Consider the following 24,301-nt stretch of genomic DNA (forward strand, 5'->3'; position numbering starts at 1 on the left):
ATTGGTCTGAAGTCAGGGAAAGTCAGGGAAATTGTGATGAAAATATATTCAAGCAGTGGATTTTTGACCTGCAGCTGCAAGAACATGATCTGTTCAATTACAATGTGTATGCCTCAGTCTTGATCTGAACTAGTTAGAATATGATAGAAATCAATCTACAGCATTGGTGAGATGGGCGACCTGCACTGGCACAGCCTGCAGGAAATAGAGGTCTCCTCAGGGTAAGGGGATATTTGTCCACTTACCCCATGTTGAGCTGCAGCCTGCCTTATGGAGCTTCTTGGATCTGCCCCAGCTATTTATTTGGATCTGCACCTCCTGGTATAACGCTGAGAGGGGGGTTAAGATAAGGCAGAGGAGGGCTCTGCCGATCCTGCCCCCTCCCAGGCCCAATCCACTCCTGTTCTGCCCTCCCTGAAATTCTCCCTTTCTGCCTCCCCACCACCCTCCCCACAACCCTGCACAGTCTGGAGTGAACCTACCTGCTCCATCCTGCTCCTGAATGCATCACCAGCAAGCTGGCACAGACCTTTGTGCCAGTGTTGCTGGCTCACAAGTAGTTGCAAACGTGCTTTATAGCATGCTTACAGTACTTTATAGCACTCTGAGCTGGTGCAGGGGCAACTGCGCTGGCTCATGCATCTGTTTGGATTATGATGAGAGTTGCTTTGCAATGACAGTTCCCCTTGAAACACTTCTGGGCCTCTAGTTCTGTCTCTTTCTCCTCCACAGATTAACATACACATACTCCAAACATACCACCTTCCCGTCATCAATAACAATGGATCCTATTCATTAGTAGGTAGGTTTATTGAAAAGCATCAGATTTTGGTGCCACGACTGTGATGATACCTAGGTAAGGCAAGCTGTGGCCTGACTTAAACACCTTGCCTGTTTGAACAGGTGAAAATGCACATCACTGGAATAGGTAGGATGAGAGACAGGAGTAGGCCCAAAACATGCCTATGGCAGGCCGAAGTGCCAAGCTACTGAGACATAATTAGCGGCTGGTTATGCTTACTCGTGAATTATTAGATTTGCAAATGTTTTCAACCTCTTGCAGGTTCTCCAACAGTTGCATGTTTGCTGTGGTTGCTGCATGTCTGGGAGCTCCTTTTTGGCTGTGGCATGGAAGCATGAGGAAGAAGTCAAGCTCTCCTAGCATCCTACAGCTACAAGCGTCCTCTGCTGCACCACTAATGTGGCTTTTACTTCGTTGTTGCCTGCTTCACGCCACTTCCTTGTGCTCCTGGGTGGACTCCTTGATCACCTGAGTGAGAAGAAAAAGAGGAAAGTTCATCCCCTTGCTTGGTTATGAACTTAGCCCTTAGCTATGGAACACGAAGAATGTGACTGCAGTGATGAAATGCTCCTACTCAGTTTGATTTGTAGGCTCTTTTTTGGAACATTCAAGTTCCTATTGCTTTTTAAAGAAAAATTCAAGGTCAGTCTACACAGGTGCCAGGCACAGAGCTTGAAACTGGAGTTTTCATCAGTTTTTTGGGTCTAGTGTTGGTAAGACTGAACTGAAACCTAAGCAATGAAATAGTTCCTCTTACAGTTCCAAGAGCTATATAAATTTTACAAGTGCTATTGCCTATATAGGTGAGAGGGGCAGCAGCAAGAAATGGGGCCTTCAAAATATTGGTACCAACCTTATGGCACCAACCTCTACGAACTTCTCCCTCCTTAGAGGCCTTCTGCCAGGGCCTGAAGATGTTTCTTTATAGACAAGCTTTCTGAGATCCCAGCCATTTTAACAAAGACATCCAGTTTTTACAGGCTCTGCCCTGCTGTTGCTCTGTGTTTTATTGGTCTGTTATACCTACTATTCATCTGTGTTTATTGTAACTTGTTTTAAGGTTGTCTTAATTGTTCTTAGGAATTTTTTATGGTATATTGTAATTGTTTTAATTGTGATTTTATGATTTTTTGTATTTTTAGTTTGATTTTATGGTTTGATTTTCTGTAAACTGCTTTGAGTCCCCTTACAAGGAAAAAAACTGGGTAAATGTGTAGTAAATTTAAAAAAAAATGTAGCTAGAGGGTTTGTTCACCCTGAATGGAAGTTTAAATGGTGGGACGGACCTGAAAAATGTAAAATGGACGATTTCAGCCCCAAGCAAAGAATTTTAATTATCACGGATATTTTCCAAAAGAAAAAAAGAAGGAAGCCATACAGCAGGTGTCTATTCACCTGTGGTCAGTTCTGTCGAACACCAGAGGGAGCCAGAGGACTTCACTCAAATTAAGCACCTCTGGAAGGGCTTAATTTAGCACAAAATTTGACATGACATTGGAAGATCCATCATGGAACCTCCTGCAGTTTTCAGAATCGGCTAATTCTGTGCTGAGGGGTGGGGATTTGGATAAGAGGCAATGCACTTGGGAGAAGTATTTTTAACCCTTCTCTTACTATGTTCTCCTAATTTTCAATTCCCCGAAGCTGCTCAGCAAAGCAAAACAGAAAGGTATCTTATCTTAAAAAGAAAGCTGTGTGTTTTGCTCCAAGGAGAAAAAGCAGTTTTGAAGGGGGTAATTTAAAATGGCAAGGAGAAAATGTTAAAAACTCCTCCCATAGTGCTGTAGCCCCAATCCAAATCACCCTCTGTCATTTACTTTTGCAAAAAGCCATGCAAGTTCCGATGATAGCCCTCCCAAATGTCCTGTCTAGCTTGGCCCTTCAGACAAGCAACATATATTGTCCAATATAACTTACACATGTATATTCCACTGCATGTAAAAGAGCAAAATGTTTGGTCATAATGGCTAAGATATTGAACTGTGAAACAAGAAGTCTCAGCTGGAATCTGAGCTTTGCTAGGAACTCACTAGCTACCCTTCACTCTTAGCTTGAGCCCCTCCCCCCCCAAGCTGCTATATGGCTTACCTTACAGTATTGTTATAAAATATTAGACTCAACACAGCCGAAGTCATCTGAACAGTCTAAAGCGCTGTGTGAGTACGAATAATTATTGTAAGATAATCCCAAATGTCTATCATTCACATGCATGTTCTGGATGCGTCGCGAGAAGCTAGGACCCTTTGCTTATCAGGTTTGTTATTCTGCTCTGCTTGAGTCCAAGCTAAGTATTTCCTATCAAGTTCTTCTTGGAAGTCTTTCAGTCTGAGTTATTGATATGAACCTGAATAGCAACTCAGGTTCAGCAACATGTATGCAGAGGAAATTAGGTCTTGCGCTCCAATCTAGTTGAACAGCTTCTGTATGCTGAGAATGATAGCACCCAAAATTATAAGAACCATGAAGTGGTGCAGAAAGGTAGTCCCATACTGTGTTTAAGATTCATTATTCCCTCCCTAGTGACTGATAAGAGTTTAGGGATTTTCCCCCTACTTCGAAAGACTCACTATGACAATGTTAGATAATTCATTTTCCCATCTTTTCGGACTATGTCTCAGCCCTCCTCACTGCCATCTCCAGCTATTGGAAGAAATGAAAGTTGCAAGCCACAAATATCACTAGTGTTTCCATCACCATAAACTACAGAACAGGTAGAGTGCAACAGAATGAATGCCAACAAGAATATATGTCAAGTGTTACACAAAGAAAAGGAGAATCTCAGGGTACAACAAAACAAGGACAACTAGTCAGGCAGCAGCCTGCTGGAGAGAAAATGGAGAGGTTCTAGCAGACAACCAACAGAGTTCAAAAAGCCCTGCGCCGTTCACTTTTCAGAATACCAACATTGGTTCCAAGCCTTTGCAAGTTACAGTAAGGTTCAGCAAAATGTTGTTAAAAGCCATTTCTGCCAAATGTTCCATATACACAACAGGGACCAAATGGGTACACCTGTGGGCTGGGCAAAAATGGGTTAAGAACTCCTTTGGAACTCTGAATACCTCAAGTCAAGTTTGAATTCTGACAAACTGAAAACGGATGTGGAGGAGAGCTATGAAGCTGATAAAGGTTCTAGAAGGCAAATCCTAAGAGGAAAGATGGAAGGAGGTTGGTACATATATGGTATGACATCTAATTTAAGATATTCTAACACTTAACAAAGAATCTTGGCAGAAAGAAGGGGTACAGTCATCCACACGCTGATAGTAAAATAAGACTTAACCAATTTTAACTACAAGGAGACAGAAGCAGGTTGAAGGTTAGGAAGAACTTCTGAACTATAAGATTAGGCCACTAATAGAACAATTTGTCTGGGGAGGGGTGGAAAGAAAGTGGGTGGGACAAGCATCTTCATGGATGCTTCAGGTGTCTGAATTAAATATTCCACTGGATGCTTTGTAATTTTGTGATCAGAAATGGAAGACATGGGTAGTTTTTGCCTACCTCTCCATCTCTTGTCTCCACTGTTTTGACCACAACGCTCCTCTTCAGATGGGCCTCAGAAACAGACTTTGTATCCAGGCTGGTTTCTGGTGAAGAGGGAAAGAACACCCTGGTCATTGTCCAAGAGCAGCAACTACTAAATAGTGATCTGGTGACCACTGGGGGTCTGTGGTGCACTTTCAGGCAGTCTAGCATGAGACCAAACAAAAATAACAGAGGAGAATGCTAAAAGCTTTTTTTCTGAGGCACAGTGACAAATCCTGAACTGAAAACTCCTCTTGTATTCTGATGCCCTGAACAGGACACAAATGGTGAAGAGAAGGAGAAAACTCAGGGTCAAACAACATATTACACTAAACACACCATATGGCCCTCTGAAAGTGTTTTCATTTAAATAGTAGCTGTGGGGGTGGGAGTGGAGGTGGTGACAGACCCTGATCAGGACTGTGGCACTTGCAACAGTTTTCCAGCTTGCTTGGGGGCTTCCCAGGTGCATTTGGCTGGCTATGATCTGAAACCAAATGTTGAATTAGAACTTTTGGTCTAATCCATCAGGCTTGTTACATATGGGACACAATTATGATGGTGGTGGAGGTGGAAGAGAAAGACTGGGATGAAACAGGTTGTAAAAGAAAATTGCGGTCTGTCAGTACTAGCCTTATCACTTTCAGTGTGATTAAGTGGCCATTTTTAAGGAGCAAAGAAACCTTTAAACTGATTGGATAGATAACTGTATGGAATTCATAGGGTTAGTTAAAGAAGAGCTGAGAAGTGGCCTGGAGAAAATGTGACTCTTTTGTAAAAAAAACTGACTCTGCTGGATGCTGGGAGCTGAGGCTTGTTAGGTGCAGCCTGGTATGCTTCAGTTTGCTGGACATGAGGACCTGCAATGATCCGGCTTAATTTATGGCTGAATCCTATTCACTAGTAGCACTGGTGGAAGACACATTCTGCTGGTGCATGCTGTGGCTAAAGTGCTATAAAGTGCTTTGTACCAGTGCCTCCAGTAGGCACATTGGTAGGAAGCCAAATTCTTCCCGCTGGCACTGGTGGTCGCAGGGATGCCAACCAGACCAGGTAAGTTTAGGACAGGGGGAGGGAGAGGGCAGAGGGATGGCAGGAAGTTGGTGGATCAGGGAAAAGGTGGTGACAGGGCAGACAGAGCGGGCGCAGGCTGGGGTCAGGATCGGTGGTGCCAGCACGTGCTTTATCCCATCCCCCTACCCAGGTCCAATTTGCCTGCACAGATCATCTTGGGCTTGCACAAGTGATATCACTGACACAGGTCTGAGTTGACCCATTGAGGCTGCTGGGTAAGGGACTGCGGTCCCCTTACCCCAAAGAGGCCTCCAGCCAAAATTCCCCTGTGGGATGCAGCATAGTCTGCGCTAGCTCTGCTGCATCTCTGCACAAGAATTTAGGATTGGGCTGCCCCAGTGCCCATTCTGGGGCCCAGGGCATAGTCTGGGGCATCGGAAGCTGTGGCATTGCTGCAAGTACGCAAGTATAAAGCTCATCTGTCTCTTGAATAGGAGACCATTGGGAACTCCATCTCAGAGGACATAAGTTGCCTTGTGACTGTAGAATCTCACTAGCAAGAGGGAAGGATGCTAGTGCAACGTTACCTTCCTCCCTTTCAGCATGAATGCCAATAAAGGAAAGACTATTTAGGAATCTTTTTGTTCTTTAAACAGTAAAATTCTCAATATTTGTGAAAGCCATTCCAAGTCTTTGAGATCAAGCAGGATAAAAATGCATAAGAGTTTAAGGACTCCAGATAATAAATATGTACATATTTTTCTAAAAATGTCTGATTTGGTTGCTGCTTCCATATTCCCATTTCCTTTTGACACTGTAAAATGAGTATAACTGACTCTGATTTTCACAAAGACACTATCTACTTGTCAGACTTCCTCCTCCAAGGAAAACGGGCTGAGAGAACTCAGACCTTCCTTCAACATTCCACTACTTGGGAAAATGGAGCAAAGTATTTAACTGTGCATAATGTAAAGTTGTCCCATGACCCAAAGTGAGGACCAAGTGGACAGAATGAGTTCCCCACCTCGGATCTGAAGATTGGAGAAGGTCTGCACTGGGATGGTGATCCTGTGGAGAAAACAAAGAAGAAAGGGAGAAGATGAGTGTGAATTTGGGGATTCAGTCCTATTTTTTCTTCTTTATGTTCCACACTTCAATTAATTCATTCCAAGCTTTGTTTTGGACAAAGCTTTGTTCTGGACAAAGTGTAAAGTCAACAGAGCTCAGGTGGGAAAGAAGAATCCCACAAAGGAGTCGTTCAGACAGAAATGATTTGGTAAGAACGGTTTTTCAATACCAAGGATCACTTAAAAGCTTGGTGGAAATCACCTGGCGATATTCAACACGTTATTTGACATAGGCTGCAATCCTATACACACTTGCCTAGGAGGAAGCTCCATTGAACACAATAGGACTTACTTCTAAGTAGTCTTGCATAGGATTGTGCCCAAAGTCATTCCCGGGATAGAATGGAGGATTTTAGGACTACTGTCCTCAGGTATCGGCACAATGGACCAAGAGAGAGCCTTGAAGACAAGCTTCAAACCTGACACAGCTTGACAACTCTGTGTTAAATGTCTACTAAACCATCGAGCCCAGCTGGCAACAAACCAGCAACTTTTCACTTGCCTCAGTTCAATGACTGAGTTGCCCAGCTTTGGAATAAGGTCTGGTGGAATAATCCTGCGGTGGTAGACTCTACCACTTCAGATTGGGGCAGGGGGTTATCACTTTTAAATGCTCCCCCATTTACTTGTACTTATTTACAAGCTGAACCTGAGCATATCAGTGAAAAAAGTTCTTGCCTAGCCCATTTGCTGATGTGCTAATTTTTGGTTTGCAGGGATACTCTATTTTGTTTTTACATAGAGAAATATTAGAAACATATTTTTAGAATCAACATTTGATTAGAAACAATATTCCTGATTGCAGTCTGAAGTGGAGCAGTCTGTTCTATTATTTTAGAATTTTACCACTTTATTCTGCTGCATGTATAGACCAGGCCCAACATGAACATATCTGAAGGAAATGTGAGATTTGTAGTTCTTCTCTGACAGGGCTGGCCTCTGAGCCTACTCAGTAACTTCAATGTAGAAATTTACATTGTGGGGTGGTGGGAAGAAATAGGGCCTTCACAGTAGTGGCACCAACCCCTCAGAATTCCATCCCTCTTGAATTACAACTTGCTCCCTCCTTGGAGACCTTCTGATGAGGCCTGAAGCCTTTTTCATTCAGACAAGCCTTCTGAGTCTTGGCCTTTTTCACTAACATCAGCTTTACAGGCTTGTCCTTTTCAGGTGTTGCTGTTGCTCTTCTGTTGCAATTATGATTTGTGGTTGTTTTAAAGTTTATTTTAATGTTTTATGAATTTTTAGGGCAGAGTACAATTGTTTTTAACTGTGATTTCTTACTTTTTCTGTGCCTGCCCCTTTGTAAGCTGCCCTGGTCCCCTCAGGGAGAAAGGTGGGAGATAAATGCCATAAACAAACAAATGACCAAACAAACAAACAATAAATAAAAGCTGTTACAATACTGAAGATACAAGACATGGAAGGGGTGTTTGGATCTCACCTGCTTTCCTCTCCCTCTAAGAGTTTGCGGTAGGTGGCAATCTCAATGTCCAATGCCAATTTGACATTGAGGAGGTTCTGATATTCCTGCAGGTGCCTAGCCATTTCCTCCTTGAGGCTCTGGGTATCTTCCTCCAACCGGATCACTGTGTCCTGATAGCTGGCCGTCTCAAGAGCATAGCGGTCTTCCATCTCCCTCAACTGCCTCTCCAGAGATTCATTCTGTAAAGAAGAAAATGGAACTGCTGTTACCAAAGTGATGATGAAGGGAAGTTACCAATACCATCATCAACAATGTCCACAACACTCATGTTGACAACAGCTTGGAGACTGAAATTGACACACATTGAAAAACGTGCAGTATATTCTGTATTATGTCTTTACTTATCATTTCATATACTGCCTTTCTGCCAAAGCACACAAGGTGACTACATTTTATAATAATTGCCTACAATCTGAGAGCCAAACTATACAGAATTTGATATCTGTGCATAAAAGATGAGCTTAATTGGAAGTTGGCTAGATGTGGTCTTTTTCTTTCAACATGAGAAATGGGGGAGGGGCAAACTGACCCAGGGGGTTTGGCATGTAGTGAGGGGAGATGAACACTTTTTGCTGTGCTATTATCCAGGCAAATTGAACAATTGGCCTCCAAAGTTCCTATAACAAGTCACTTCTGCATTAAGGGCCCAATCCTATCCAACTTTCCAGTACCGGTGCAGCTGCAATGCAGCCCAGAGGTAAGGGAACAAAGGTTACCTTACCTTGAGAAGGCCTCTGTGACTGCCTCCCCACCAAAGGATGCAGCGCATTGCTGCACTGGCCCTGGAAAATTGGATACAATTGGGCCCTTAAGTTTGTTTTCTAAAAACAGATTTAATGCTGCATGTAGCTTGGTACAACAGGGTTCAAAAAGGAAAAGGAATGGGAAAGAAATAAAAAAACTTAGCACATGGCATCAACTATTTTATACCTTCATGTGGTTCCCAAACTGCACCGTGGCACCCCTGGGTGCTGCAGTGAACTCACAGGGTGCCAGCTCTCCTGGGCACCGCCATCTTGGCCAGGCCAATATCGTGCAATCTCAGGGAAGTGCTGTTGGTTGTTTTGCCCTCCCAAGGCGTGGTGCCGCTGCAACAGGGTGCCATGATAGAATTCCTGTGACACTAAAGATGCTGTAACCAGGGTAAGTTTGGGAACCGCTACCTTACATCATGAAGTTATGCAACAACCAGGTGGAATGGTCACTTCAGGAGACCGTTCTGGGAGGGGAGGAGCTGAGCAGCAACTGGTTTCACCCAGGCCAATGGAGGGGCTCTTGCTGTCTCCCATTGATGCAGCCAGGCAGAATAGTCGCTGGTTCTTCTCCCTTACCTTGCGGCTGAGACCTGCCCACAGAAACGACACACAGCTAAGTCCTCTGCCATTCCTAGCGTCCACTCCACCTACCGATCCTTTCAGGGACTCCAAGTCACAGGTGAGGGCCTGTAGCTGCCGGCGGTACTCATTGGCTTCTTGCTTCGCCTGCCTCAGCGCCTCAATGTTTCGTGCAGCTGCATCAGTCAGGTCTGCAAACTACAGAGAGAAGTTTGTTTAGTTAAAAGTTTACCACTGGCTAATTTATATTAAATTAAAGGAGGTTGCGTGGACTGATGGTTGAGCTGCCCGGACTGCCTGAAGAGCTAAACGAGAGACATTGCCTCATTTCAGGAGGGGAGACAGGATGCCAGGCTGTGACCAGCTGCTGTGCCAGAACAGAGTCACTGATGAGCTGATTAGCCACCGCAGTGAAAGTGCCAGGAAGAAAAGAAAAAACTTTGAGGCCCTGACTGGGCTTGACTTAGGATGCCTGCTGAAGCCTGATGGCAGGCAGCCAGAAGAGACAAACCACACTGTGAAGGCAACGTCTGGTGACTAAGGATTTTGTGAGTCTTCCACATGGTTTAGACAAACCTGCCTATGTAAACCACCTTGACTGCTGTCTAAAAAACAGAGAAAGTTGGTATATGTATGTATGTATGTATGTATGTATGTATGTATTAGAAGAAGAAGAAGAAGAAGAAGAAGAAGATGATGATGATGATGATGATGATGATGATGAAGATGTCTGGAGGTTTTGCTCTTCAACATGAATTTCCTGTGCTTCATTTCCTGATTCCTGACCCAGAAGCATAGCAAGAGGAGGAGGGAAATGTGCCGTGTAAGTTGCCCCCCCGCAGGAGTTGCTGTTTGGTTCAGCATGCACCTGTGCATTGCCATCGCTGCCCAGAATGGCTCTGACAGCGAGTGGAAGGGTCCACTTACACAACGTGTTGTGGGGCCTGCAGTACTCACCGCTTCCCCCAGCTACCCTACTCTCTTGACCACACCCAAACTTCTTTCAGTGCTCCTAGGCTTTAGCATCTCCATCAACCGTACTGTCAAATCCAGAAGTGAAAGAGGAAATACTTCTTTCTGAACACCTCTTATCACCAAGGTTTGGCACTACCATTGCTGCTTGTGTAAGACGGTTGCTGTTTCCCTGTCCTGGACTGATCCTGCTAGAAGCGTGTTTTTTTTTCAGATTTAATTACAGTTTTGTATTTGCTTATTTTTTCTTCACATGAGCAATAGAGAGAACAGGTCTATTATTATTATTATTAACAGTATTTATATACTAACAGTATTTATATTAACAGTATTTATATACCGCTTTTCAACTAAAAGTTCACAAAGCGGTTTACAGAGAAAAATCAAATAACTAATGTCTAGCCTGACTAGGGCAACTGGGTTGCTAATTGTATGTTTCTGATCTAGAATAAACCCTGCTCACACAGTCCTGTCAAGTGAGGTTTGAGGTAGGGCATGCCATCAATTCCCCCCCCCCCCAAGAAATCTCACACACATGGCTAAGGGAGAGACTGAAGTGACTCACATCCTAAACTTTCTTCCAGTGCTGAACTGAAAGCTGTACTGTATGGGTGCAAATCCCAGTGTCGCTTTACCTTTGCATGCCTTGCTTGCCTGGCACTAGCAATTAGTGGTGACCTCATGTGAATTAATACCAAAGAAATGCCAATCAGGACCAGTCAGAGAAATGCCAGTCAGGACTTGGGACCCCCAAGTCTTGCCACTGTCCCTTTGACATTTTCTTCTTCCTCCCCCTCACCCCATCCCCATTCCAGGGCTGTTCCTATACAGTACCTTAGACTTGTACCATTCCTCAGTCTCATGCATATTGTTTGTGGCCATGGACTCATACTGGATGCGGATCTCACGCAGGGCAGATGTCAAGTCTGGTTTGGCCATGTCCATCTCGATGTGGACCTGCTGCTGCTGCAGGTGCTCCTGCAACTCCCGCATCTCCTGAGAAGCAGAGAAGCAAATGTGACAAAATTGAGAATGGGAGCCATATGACCACCTGGGGTGCACTAGTACATTTGAAGGTGGCCACAGACTGAAAACTGAGAATAATAAATGATTTTATGTTTATCTGTTCATGTTGGATTCTTGTTTTATGGGGGGTGGGGTGCCCTGGAACTTGAGAAGAGCTCCTAAAGGAAGCAAAAAAAAAAAGAAAAAAAAAGGCTGATCTAATTATCCCACTTGCAATATTGAAGACACAGTTGAGAAACAGTATTATAATTTCCTCCACTTTTTGGATGATGGAGGTATGTCTTAGAGTGGGTTTATGTACTGACCCTGGGTGGCTCTTTCAGAGACCTTTGACCTAGAAGTATGACTTTGGGGATATATATTTGGGGATATATATTTGATTCAACTCATGTATCTACTTCCTTGTGCCATCATCAGGTTCTTGGGGGCCCTTGAGGAAAGTCCTGTGCTGTCCTCAGTGGCACTTACATGCAAGCATGCATACTGTTCCTCCCATGGAGAGGTTAGGATGTTCCTCCCTCAGTGCTGCTGGATTATGAGAAAGAAGACTCCAGTGATTGCTCCCTCTCTCATTTCCCAGCCTCAGTTTCTCAGTTGGCTGAGAAAGAAGAGCTAAACAATTTCTAGATGCTATTGTCTTGGCATCCTAGGGGCCCTGAGGGAGGAGTGTTCAAACCACTCTGGGTTTGCTCCTCTCTGAGGGTTGAGGATGCTGAGTGAGGAGAGGAGTGGCCAGAGATTGCTCCCCTTTCCTTTCTCAGGTGTCTTGGTCAGGGAAGGAGAGGGGAGTGTTCTGGACATTCCATGTCTGTGGTGCTGGCGAGGGGAGAAGTGACCACCAGCTTTCTCTTCTGCCTCCACAAATGGGCTTCTCCCAAGGAGATCAGGGGTGGTGTACATAGTTCCCTCACTCCTTTTGTCCTCACAACAATCCTGTGAGATAGGTAAGGCTGAGATAGTGACTGGCCCAAAGTCACCCAGGGAGTTTCATGGCTGAACAAGGATTTGAACAATTCCAGCTGCTGAACCACTACACCATCCTGGTTATCTTTGCTGGCTTAATGGCTGAGGCTGCTTTCTTACTGGCAATTCTGTCTGACTTGTTTTATAGGGAAACATGAGGTGAGAAACTGGGCTGGAAACCATGGCAGGGGTGATGCTAAAGCCCTCCCCCCTATTCCCACCACTGTTTTCACTCATTTCACATGCTATTGGTTAAAAAAGAAAACAAAAAGGGTCAAACACCCACATTTGAGTACTCATCTACTTTCACCCTTTAAAGGTTCCTAGTTAGCTGCTTAGAAGGGATGGCAAGTTGCTACTGGGGTGAGGGGACTGACAGTTCTCCAAGGGCTGCCATTGACTCCCTGCCAGGCCACTGGTTGCTTGCCAGTGAATATATTTCTCCTGTGGTGCTGATAAGAGGGATGTACACACACCAGTATACATAAATGGTGAGGAGGTGGAGAGGGTTGCTAGTTTCAAATTCCTAGGTATTTACATCACAGAGGACCTCTCATGGACTATTAACACCAGCATGTTGATAAAAAAAGGCACAGAAGCTGTTATATTTTCTGAGGAAGCTTGGGAGGTTAAATTCGTCACAGTAGTTGTTTGTGTCTTACTATCATTGCACCATTGAGAGTGTCCTAACCTATGATATCTTGGTGTGGTTCGGAAATTGCTCTACAGGGGACAAAAATATTCTGCAGAGAATTATTAAGATTGTGCAGCACATCATCAACCTTCATCTACCAGCTTTGGATGACATCTATACATCTTGCTGTCTGCAGAAGTCACATAGTATTCTGAGAGACCCCTTCCATCCGGCTCATAAGTTTTTTGAACCGTTGCCTTTGGGTAGACGATACAGAACTATTAGAGCATGCACCAAACCATTGCTGAACAGTTTTTATTCCACAATCATAATTATGTTGAATAAGGCGATATAGTTGTTACCATGCTCCTGGGCATTATGGTCTGTTATGCTGTTTTTATATTATGATGCATGTTGTATAGAATGTGTGGGTGAGTGTGTAGAGTGCGATTGTTGGAATTGTAGTATATATTTATGCTTGTATCTCAAAGGTGCATAAATTTCGTTGTGCTGTAGCACAATGACAATAAAGTTACTACTACTACTAAATGCATCAGTACTTGACACTCTTGTCCTCTATGGTGAAAAGGAGGTACAAGTGGCCATAATGTTTTTCTCTGGAGAAAAATGAAGAGAGGAACCGCCACAGAGAAGGAGCAATACTTTCCATCTGGAGATGCCCTGCAGCCAAAACCAAAACTTTCTAACTAGCTTTCCAAACATCAACGTTTTCTTCTTTCCCTTTCCTACCTGTGATGCTGCTGTTTATGCTTGCTTTCTTTGTGCAGGCCTGCAGGTGGGTTGGTAGTATTAGGAAACCTGAAAGCCTTTTGGAATACATGAGAAAAACTACATCTTCAGGACAGCAATGGGAGTCAAGGGGTTAGGTTAGTTTCTTGGCAATGTCACTGAGGAAAGAGCATGCTGAAAGTGCCCCCCTCATTGGTAACTGGTCAAATGTAGGCAACAAATTAGAAGAGAAGCCAAGCAAGGTAGTGATTATGGGCTTTCAAGGTGCCCCTCTACATCCTGGTTCCCAAGATAGCTTTAGACTCTATTCCAGGGATAGGAAACTGACAGGCCACAGGCTGGATTTTGACCATTACCCAAAATAAGCCAGTCCATAATCTCAAAAAGATACAGTATATTTACCTGGTCTGCAGTGGTCCTGAAAAAGAATTCAAGTTTTAATTCTGTCTCTATAAAGTCCATAGCAGGGGTGTCAAACATAAGGCCTGTGGGCCAAATGGGGCCCTGGGAGCAATTTATCCACCCTCCTCCCATTATAATTGGGCTCTCCCAGTTTGATGATTGGGCTGTCTCATATCTTGAAAACGTGAATAAGATTTGCACATTTTCTCTTCTGTCATTTTCAGCTAATAAGTTTCTATGGGAGAACAAAGTGCTTATTTCTGGCCATCATCTGCTTAATGATGTCACTTTCTGCTTAATGACATCACTTCCAACCCTCAACAGACGCCATGAACGCTAACTTCAGTCCTCTCCATGAAATGAGTTTGACATCCCTAGCCTACAGTGTAAGCAGACTAAGGGCAGAAGCTTCCTCTGAGTGTCATGCCCTGCTTGGGCATTCACCTCTCCATGCTGTGCCCATCTCTTTTTTCTTAGCTCTATGGCCTAATTGAGAGGTTTGCACATGTATATTGAATGGACATATGTTCTTTCTATTGATGACCCAGTGTCTGGCTCCTATGTGAAAGAATGTTGCTGACCCCTGCTGTATTCTGTACCTCATCATGGACTTTCTTTAGGAAGTTGATCTCCTCCTGTAGTGATTCGACTTTGCGTTCCAGGTCTATCCGGGCTAATGCGGCATCATCGACATCCTTTGGGGACAGAAGATTCAAGAGATGAGAGGGGAAATGAGTGCCATTCAGCCTCTTTTGTCCCCAGAATGTCACCTGCTCAATCATAATTGTCACATGCTAACTTAGAGAGGAAGACTTGCACTGTGCCATGCACCGAACCTTGAACCATGCCTTTGCTGTGTCTGACTGGCTATCCAGTGATGCACTAATCACAGGGCAGACCCTGACTCCACTGGCTTCAGTGTTAAATCGGAAAATCAAGAGACGCCAGAACTCACACTCCCCTGGAAGTCATTGCTTGCAATTTGCTGGCAGAATTTCCAAGCCTTTAAAAGTTGCACAAAATGCGGACATTAATCTTCAGTGCTTTTCTCAGCACGGAGAAACAGGGACGCAACTTGTTAAAATTGTGCTAGCCCTGAAGCTGCTTAATGGTACAGAGCCTCTGGCAAGAAAAAAGAGACAATCTTAGCTGCATGTTACAGACCACACTACCCTTTGTGCATAAATGCGTGCCTTGTCCTTTACTTTGATCTTTGAACTCAGTTGTATCAGGGGCATTTGAGTTTCCTTGTTAATTTTATCAGCATTTGTCATGTCCCTTCTTGAATTTATTTTGTTGATTAAACCACAAGATTAAGTCTTATCAATTAGTTGCTTAAGACTGAAATTTCAGAATGAATTCTAGAGATACTCTTCTCCACATGAGTCATAATGATATCACTCTGAGTTTAAAAAAAAAACTTCTTTCTGGATAAGAATTTTTAATAGGGTCATCAAATTCTGTCAATCAATGACATCGGTTTGCTCCCAAACAATGTTATCACACTAGGTATTTATTTTGGAATTTCATACTTTGTTCATTCCCTTCTTTATGGGGCGTCTACAAGACATAATCATCAAACAATTGTACTCTTGTGTTTCCCCCATGCTTCACTCATCTCTTTTCAGACCACAGAAAATCCTTTTTTTTTTTAAAGCATGGAACAATAAGTACAACTTCCACTGGTTTAGCAGATCGCTTAGTGTGACTCTTCTGCCTTTTTAAGTGGTGTGGTTTTGATGTGTGCGGTGATGTATCAGGTGTTTGTATCCCTACACATCCACACTTTGGAACACCCCCATCATTACACTTTGCATTGATGCCATTTTATCTGTGTGTTTTTCAAACAAAGCTTTTAATTCTCACATGAAAGCACTTAAATGGAAAGGCATTTTACTACAAAATTTAAAAAAAAATGAAAAAAAATGTTGAATTTGTGGTTGGCCTGATTTTAGCAGTGTTTTTTTTTTTCAGTTTTCCCCCAGATTTTTTAATTAGCACAAAAAAGAAAACCAAATAAATATAGCTTCCTAAAAAAAAAACCAATCACAATAATTGCACAATAGCACCTAATCCAAAAAGTGCTTTGATACAAATAAAAAACCTTATCTAAAAAATTGATTAATAGGGTTACTGTTACTGTTCCCCTCTAAGGGCTCGTACACTTACTAGAGCAGAGTGGACAAAGTAGCAGAGCAGCAGTAGCGGACCTCCCATTAGCTGAACGGGGCAAATGCCCCAGGGGCAGAACTCAGTGTGACTTCAGGACCATGCAGAAAGCTTTACTAAGGCTCCTGAAGGTCATGGGAAGCCTCAGATGGCTTCTCCTGTTGGTCCTGAAGTCGTGTGAGGCTCCGTGTCGGTCCAGCTGAGTGGGGGAGGGGAGCTTCACGCAGGAGGAGGCGGCTTCATGGAGCTTTGCCCCAGGGTGCCTCAAGGGGAGGTCTACCACTGCAGAGCAGATGTATGCATACACAGAAAGGGTGACCAGTCTATTGCAGATCATCTGGTAGCTTATTGTAGAGGAGCAATGATTGGTTAAAACCAGAAACCGCCTGTCTAGAAGCATCATATCTTAGAGAGGCTGAAGACACATCCTGTAATACTGATCTCAAGACTGGAACCTCAGATTCTCCAGACTCTTCCTGAGGCAGGGTAGTGGTGCAATTATGGGTTTCATTTTTGCAGCAAGAAGAATTGCTCATTAATTTTTGTAATTATCATGATTGTATGGCTGCTTTGTATTACATAATGTTTTGTATCAGAAATTTTAACGAAAAATTTTCTGGCTGCAAAGAGGAAAGCAGTAATTCAAATTCTTCCCTCTCCTTTGGCAGAAAACAAGCATTGACTAATTAACGGCTATTCAGAATGTGAGGACCATGGGGAGTGAACAGGAATTAGCTGCATTAAAAGAAAACAGCAAAGAATCTGCCCATTAAAACCACAGCAGGCTTGAAAAGTCTCCGTCGTGCTTTGGCAGACAGCACTAGACAGGCTGGTGCTGTAACTGTGTCTTAAAACGAGGACATTTCCACAGATCAGGTCTGAAAAAAAGATGGGATGGCAACGTGGAAACACATTGTTATGTATCAGATTGGCAACAATGTGGTCTGGATTTTTTGTAAAAGTAAGTGAAAGTGGGATCTGCATTCTAGAGAAAATAGCTAATATGAAAGCAGAAGCAAGAGAGTGGCAACAGGATACTGGTGTCTTGTTGCCTTATGTGCTCCCAGAGGCATCTGGTGGGTCAGTGTGTGATATAGAAAGCTGGACTAGATGGGCCTTTGGCCTGATCCAGTAGGGCTCTTCTTACATCTTTCTATTAAGTAACTCAACAGTCTGAATGGCACAGAGAATCAGTGCTGGAGCTGCAGAGTTCTTGATCAGAGGCCCATAGCATCCCAATCTGGTCCTTTGTACATTTCCTGCTTTACTTAGTGACAGTCACAGTTCCCTTTCTCCATCAGAAGGGAGACCTATCTCCAACCGCTTTTTAAAAAGTAATTAAGTGCTGGGCTTCTCTAACAGTCCAAATGGCCTAACGCTTTGCATACGATCCCTCCCTCCATACAGAGCACCTGAATGATGTTGTAGGAATAACCACCCCAAAGCAGCTACAGGTTGGGAGGATGTCTTGTAGGCCCCTTAGATGGAATTCATCATCTCACCCCCCCCCCCACCTCACCTGTCGGTAGGAAGACAAATTGTTTTCGGCTTCAAGGCGCAGATTAATCTCATCCTGTAACCTTAAATGAAAGGAGGAGAGAGGGGTAGAAAAGTCAGGATGCGTGTATATGTGTTTGTGCTTCTTGTTGAGAGATCTGTTCTTCGCTTCCACAAGTGACCAAGGAAAAACACATCAAGGAAAAAAACACAAGGCCAAGGAAAAACACATCAAGGTCAAAACCTCTGCAAAGCATTTGGACCTTTGCTAATCCCCTTTTGTTCATGTCCCTGCACATTCAACCTCACAAGGTTACTGCTCCCTCCTTTAAGATTCTGTGTAGAATGTTAATGACAATAATACATGTTGGAGCCCTTAAAGAGTTGTGGGAGGAAGCGCCTTCTTCTCCCCTTTAGTAACCATTGGGAGGTTTGGGGGGAAGGTGGGGGCCCAACCTGGGCAGTGCAGCTCCCTGCCCCATGCTGTCTGGAAAGGTTCCTTTCTTTCCTTCTTGAAGGGGAGGGACAGAAGGGAGGGGGAAACACTGATCATCATCATCCTTGTTGCTTTGGGGGGAGGAATCCTGTCTTTTTCAAAGCTTCTGTCAATATTTTCTTTCTGTCTTTGTTCATGCACAGTTCTTTTCAGCAGTTTTTTCTGGGGGTGCAGGTGGGTGGGTAGTTGCCTCCTTATTTAACAATGTAGAGTTGCTTGCTTGCTTACTTGTTTTGGCATAAATGGGCAATATCCTGAGCATGCAGAAACACCCACTTCTCCATCACTGGACATCTTCAAGCAGAGGCTTGACAGGCTGGAGAAGTTACAGGAGAATTTTCTGCTACAGGCAGGGAGCTGGACTAGATCTAGATGGCCTTGTGGGCACCTTCCAAACTCTATGATTCTATGATTGTCAGTGAGCGGCCTCATTTCATGGGCCTCCTGGTTAGCATGGGGTCACCAGCTTAGCTATTAGAGTGAACATGTGGGGACAACCTGCAACAGAATGGCATGCTGTATCCTAAACCCTCTGCTGATAATTCGTAGCACTCCTGTTTGGGGCTCGGAACAGAACTAGCCTGAACCCAGCACAATCACACAGTTACTTCAGTGCTCCTCTTGTGGGTTCCAGCAGTGCTCCGGAGCAGGAGAACTATTGCACTAATGTTCATCTTTGGGGGGCTTGTTGTTCAGCCAGCCCAGTCCCTGAGCACTTTACAGTGCTGCAACTAGGGTACTCCAGAGCCAATGCCTTGTGCAAATGCAGCTGTTCCATTCCCCTTCTGCACTCAGGGCCTTCCCGACTGTTAGGACTCGTTTGCCTTGCAAATTTATGGATTCAGAAAAAATGTTTGGTAGCTTTTCTAGTTAAAACAAATAGGCAGAGCAGCATATAATGTGAAGAGAACACCACCAATGGTTAACAGAACAAATAAAAACTAAAAGCAAGAGCAAATTTCAACATCTGTAAAGCAGCACCAAAAACCAATTATAATCTTGGAGAATGAGAACCTCCATGTTTGAGGGTGGCTCTGACAAAGGGCCCTCTGTGGGCTTCCACCTAACAGACTGCCCTCAAGACTCATGGGGGCATTATTCTGGCATTGTCAGGAAGTTGGTATGTTTGGAGGAGGAAACAAAGGAACTCCACTGCTTCCAAGAACTCTTCTCCTACACAAATGAGAGCTTTCCCTCTGTGTAGGGGCCCATGAGGGATAGTTCCCAGTTGCGTATGAGACAGAAGGGAAGAGGTGATGATGGAATGACTCTCTCTGCACTGCAGAGGAAGTGAGTGGGACTGGTAGTGAGCTTTTCAGAGGGCCTATGACCATCAGTAACTGGCCTAGAATGCTGGTCTCTGTCATATTGCCAGCCCTGCACCCAAGGTCAGTTCAAGACCTCCTGACTCCTACCAAATGCTGTTCCCTTTATCCATTGATGTGCCACCCTCTGCTCCTCCTACTCTGCAATATTTCAGTTCGGTACTCCCCAACCCTCCACATTTCCTCTTCCTTTTTGTCACCCTCTTCTCTTTTTCAATCTAGGAAAGAGAAGGAGGACCAGTGAAGGTGGGCAGAGACGGGCATCCCCACCAACCTGCTACCTGAGGCAACATCTTCAGTTGGTCTCATGGATGGACTGGCTCTTCCTGCACAAGACTCACGGGGAGAAGAAATTCCTGCTCACTTCTACATATTCAACACCTGCCTCACTCATAAAGCCACAACAACCCCTGTACTTGGATCATAGCACAGGATCAATTCATCTGGCCTTCTGCTGGGAGTCCTGATGAGGATTTCATCTTTCTTGCAAAACAGATGGGGGAAGAAGGAGCCAGTGGCTGACGCTGTCTGTCTGACTACTCTCAGGACCTAATGCAATCAGCAGGAACCACCACCTTTTCCCCCACTTGCCTCAAAAGTGGAAAGCCTAACCAAGCACATCACGGAGTGCTACAAACAGGTGGATCTTGGGGAAGGGTCCGAGAAGATATTTTAAATCAGTCCTTGAAAGCCAGGCCTGCTCAACTCTTCACACCAACAACACTCTGTCACTGAAGCAGGCTGCCTTCTTCCTTGAACTCTCAAAGCACTTGGAAGGGCTTATGAACAGTCTTTAACATCCCTAAACATTCAGTGGGTTTGGTTGTTTTTTTTATAAAAAAAGAAAACCCCTCTGTTTGAAGTTACATTAACAGCACTTCCAGGCTGGCACAAGGAATGCTTTTAGAGACAAAAGGGTCTTCTCAGTATTACTTGTAAGTAACTAACATGCTGCTTTCCTTTGAGCATTTGCATATAGTTAACCCAGTCTGTAATGCAAGGAACAAATGCTTTCAGATTTAAGCCAATGTCCCTGGGAAAGTGGCTATTAAATTTGACTGAGCTGATGGATCCACATTTTACTGCTTCTACAAATGGATATATGTAGTTCTGGTGCTTAAACTCCATTTCTTGAAAGTTAGAAAGTGACAGAAGGATTTGCTGCAGAAGAAGAGCTTTGGATGGGACCATCGAGATCAACAGAACAATGGATCATTATTATTCTCCAGCAGTTTCAGCAAAAGAGTTTGCAAAGCGCTGCACAGGGCAAAAGAAAAGTAAAGCTGGTTCTCCATTCACAAAGCGCTCACAATCTTGAAAAAAAGATGCAGAAGTGACACAACAAAATGGCCACTGAACAAGGGGCCATGCTGGGGTGAATAGGTACAGCCGCTAAATATAAAACAACTGCCACTTTAAAAGTTCCTCTTAGCCCCGTTTGCAGGAACCAGTTGAATGAGCTGCAGGTACCCACGCAACCTAGCCCAACAGCAAAGAAGTCCAGAACAAAAAGGGAAATCAATGAAAGGTCTTTTATAGAGCAAATCGCTCTGAATCAGTTATTTTCACACTTCCTACTTGTTGGGACCCTTTCTTGTTGACTGGTCTGCCTAGGAACTCCCACATATCTGCCACAGAACTCCGGTGCATTGCAGATGTTTCTGGGGTGTACTTTATGGATAGGTATAATTCACTTAATTCACATGGTATGCTGGCCAGGCTAATTGAGCTTTGCTGTCTCCCTAGAGCTGGGGCAGACAGAAGGTAGGTTGGGATCTACTAGCAGATCTCTGGGTGATTTGTTTGTAGCAGATCAGCAAAAGTTTCTGACTCCCAGTAGTTTTAAAACAGCAAGGAAAGTCACAGCTAAGAAAGCAAAGAACCTGCCACAGCTGGCCTTGAGCTAAGCTTATCTCTAAGCTCCAGTGTTATACACCTGCAAAATATGAATAAGAATTAGTTGCCTTTGTCTGCTGTCCAGTTTTTGTGTTTTCCATTAGATTCTTTAATCTGTAGTACTGTGATTCTGATGTAGATTTGAACTTGTATTTATAGGTTATCCCAGTGCATGACTCTTGGAGTGCAGCAGGTAATTACCACTGCAAACTGGGCAAAGAGGCACCTTTTAAATTGGTGCTCTTCTTATATTTAGCAGGGGGAGAGCAACTCTGTCTCTTCATCCCAGCATGGTGCCTTTTCCAGTGGCTGTTACTGCTGTCTCTTCTGTATTTTTTTTTTTTAGATCGTGAGCCCTTTGGGGACAGAGAACCATTTATTGTTTTATTTCAATATGTAATCCACTTTGCGAACTACTTTGTTGAAAAGCAGTATATAAGTATTCATCATCATCATCATCAGCAGCAGCAGCAGCATCTCCATTACCCACTAGCCATAATTACCTATTATCCATTACCCATTACCCACTAGCCTACTCCAGAGTCACTATTTTGCATTTGGCTCCAGTTGGTGGACTTCTTCAAGATTGTAGTAAAAATATGAAATTCTCCCACAAGCCTGAAGTCTGCCTAGCCCTGCCTTAGAACACACCCCACCCTGCCAACTCTGTGTTGCAGGAAAAAATGGGTTAAATTGTCACTGGTGGGCAAGTTGTCACCAAAGGAAGCTTGTCCATCATTACTGATCTTATTACTGAAGAAACCCAAAGAAGCTTCAAAACAACCACAGAATTCCCCAGAACACAATTTGAAAGTATTTGCACTAGGTAACTCAAGCAAGTGAGCCAAGCCACACGTTAGAAGAAAAGGTAAACTTCATTCCTCCCCTCTTTGGTCAATCTGCTGTGTTGGAAAATTCTGCCCCAACCTCAAACAGAGCAATCAGTATAACTTTGAATAAGTCCAAATAAGTCCCCCCCCCCCCCAATTCCACAGTTCCATGGCCTTTACGTATGGCTACCTTGCTCAATCTCTGCCCATGTGCAGGTCACCCCATGACAGCCTGGGAGCTCTCTTACTTTTGCCGGAGATTGTTGAGATCCTCCAGCAGGTTGTCCCTCTCAATCTCCATCCGGGCCTTGGAGTTGGAGAGCTGGTCGACCTGCCGGCGTAACTCCCTCAGCTCCTCCTGGTAGATGTCAGCCAGCTTAGTGGGTTCCTTGTCCCTGATTTGGTTGAGCTCAGCCACCAGTACTTTGTTCTGCTGCTCAAGGAAGCGGACTTTCTCAATGTAGCTGGCAAAGCGGTCATTCAGCTCCATCATCTCCACCTTCTCGTTGGTGCGGGTCTCCCTGAATTCAGTGTTGAGGGCATCCGCCAAGGAGAAATCCACCTTGTCTGGGGAGAATTTGGGGCCAGCACGAAAGCTGAGGCTGGCAGTCTTCAGCTTGGTGACGGATACGCGGGTGGTGGGACTTGAAGGCACGTACCTGCGGCCTGGCGAGAACCTCAGGGCCTGATGGACGGAGGCTGATTGAGCGCCGAAGCGCCTTCCATACGATGACAGTCTCTGCCCTTCCATGGTCGGGTTTCTGCTCCAGGCTCTGCAGTCAGACCTCCCTCTCTTTCTTTCTCTCTGTCCCTCTCTCTTTCTCTCTCTCTGTGCTGCAATGAGTTTTATACAGGAGGGCCCACCCTTCCATGTGCGTGCAAAGGGCTGGAGGAAGGTGGGGGAATGGTTGCATGCCAGATCCTCACTTACACCATGCCAAGTGCCCTCTGCCCTGGCAAAGGCACAAAAGAAAGACGTTAGACAGAAGCCTTGAGCACCCTTGATGGAGGAGTGAGAGAATGCACTTGGACGAGCTCTGCAGTTGGGGCCTTTGGCCAACTGTGATGGCCACCATCTTTGTACCACTGCACATCAAAGTTCCTACAAGAACAGGGACATCATTGCCCCAGAATCCCAGATGGGCTTGTTCCAAATATACAGCCAGCTCAGCTGTTCAACTATGGATCCAGAGTCTTCCTTTTCTATGCTGGAGGCTTAAGAGTGGCTCTTGCTTCCATCACCTTCGTAAACATGCTTTTTAAGCGTGCTAGAAAACTGTTACAATAATTTCTTGAAATGCTCACTTGTGTGACGAATATAATTCCTCTGCTTTTGCTTCCATAGACTCAGTGATCAGACGTTCATTCAAACGGCTTCATTCTAGAAAGGCAAAGCCCAAAGCAATCTGCAAAAATGACTAGAGGTGTGAATTCTGTACCCAACTATGCATCATGAAAGAGGCTGCTCTGCTCACATCAGAGGTGTTTCAGCTCAACTCTACCTGACAGCCAAATCTCCTGTCCCCTCATACCAAAGATTTGGGTGTGAGCCTGAGCCACGGTTACTCTGTGGTGAAGAAAAAGCACTTTGCACATGCTCTGGGGAAAGAGTTTTTTAAAATGGACATGCTTCCGTGCTTGTGCAGATTCTCTTCCCCATTAGGTTAACTGCAGCCAACATCTAGCTGTCTGGCATTGGGGGAAAGGGCTTTCAGGTCAGAAAGTATAGCTTCCATCCAAGCCTGAGCCTTGACACTTCTCTTTTTAAAAATTAAGTAGTGCACACAACTGCCTTTCCCCCCAGAAATCTCCTGCCTGTTCTTACTAAAAGGGCCCAGATGACAGGTCTTTGATTCATCTCAGAGGCAGGTTGAGCCAAGCAACTGAGAAGCTAATTAAGGAAGACTTCACTTAAATGTCTTTTCAAACCCCCTGACTGGTTTTCCACTCCAGTGGTTCTCTAAAGACAGCAAATTAAAAAAAAATCCTGTCCCACAAACTTCTGGATTTCTTTCCAACTGAAACTTCAGCAGGAAGCACATCTGGTGCTTTT

General features: G+C 44.4%; 1 protein-coding gene across 1 annotated transcript; it reads right to left on the minus strand.

The window, feature by feature from the left end:
- Window positions 1-1,228: 1,228 nt before the first annotated feature.
- GFAP (glial fibrillary acidic protein) lies at window positions 1,229-22,999 on the minus strand. The gene is made up of 9 exons (XM_066629241.1): window positions 22,497-22,999; window positions 17,724-17,784; window positions 14,635-14,730; window positions 11,095-11,256; window positions 9,361-9,486; window positions 7,913-8,133; window positions 6,366-6,409; window positions 4,304-4,389; window positions 1,229-1,270 (listed from the first exon to the last, which is right to left on the minus strand). Exons 1-9 carry the CDS (start codon window positions 22,997-22,999, stop codon window positions 1,229-1,231), a joined length of 1,341 nt encoding a protein of 446 aa, XP_066485338.1.
- Between the last annotated feature and the right edge of the window lie 1,302 nt (window positions 23,000-24,301).

This window comes from Tiliqua scincoides, chromosome 5 (genome assembly GCF_035046505.1).
Source record: "Tiliqua scincoides isolate rTilSci1 chromosome 5, rTilSci1.hap2, whole genome shotgun sequence".
NCBI classification, from domain to species: Eukaryota; Metazoa; Chordata; class Lepidosauria; order Squamata; family Scincidae; genus Tiliqua; species Tiliqua scincoides.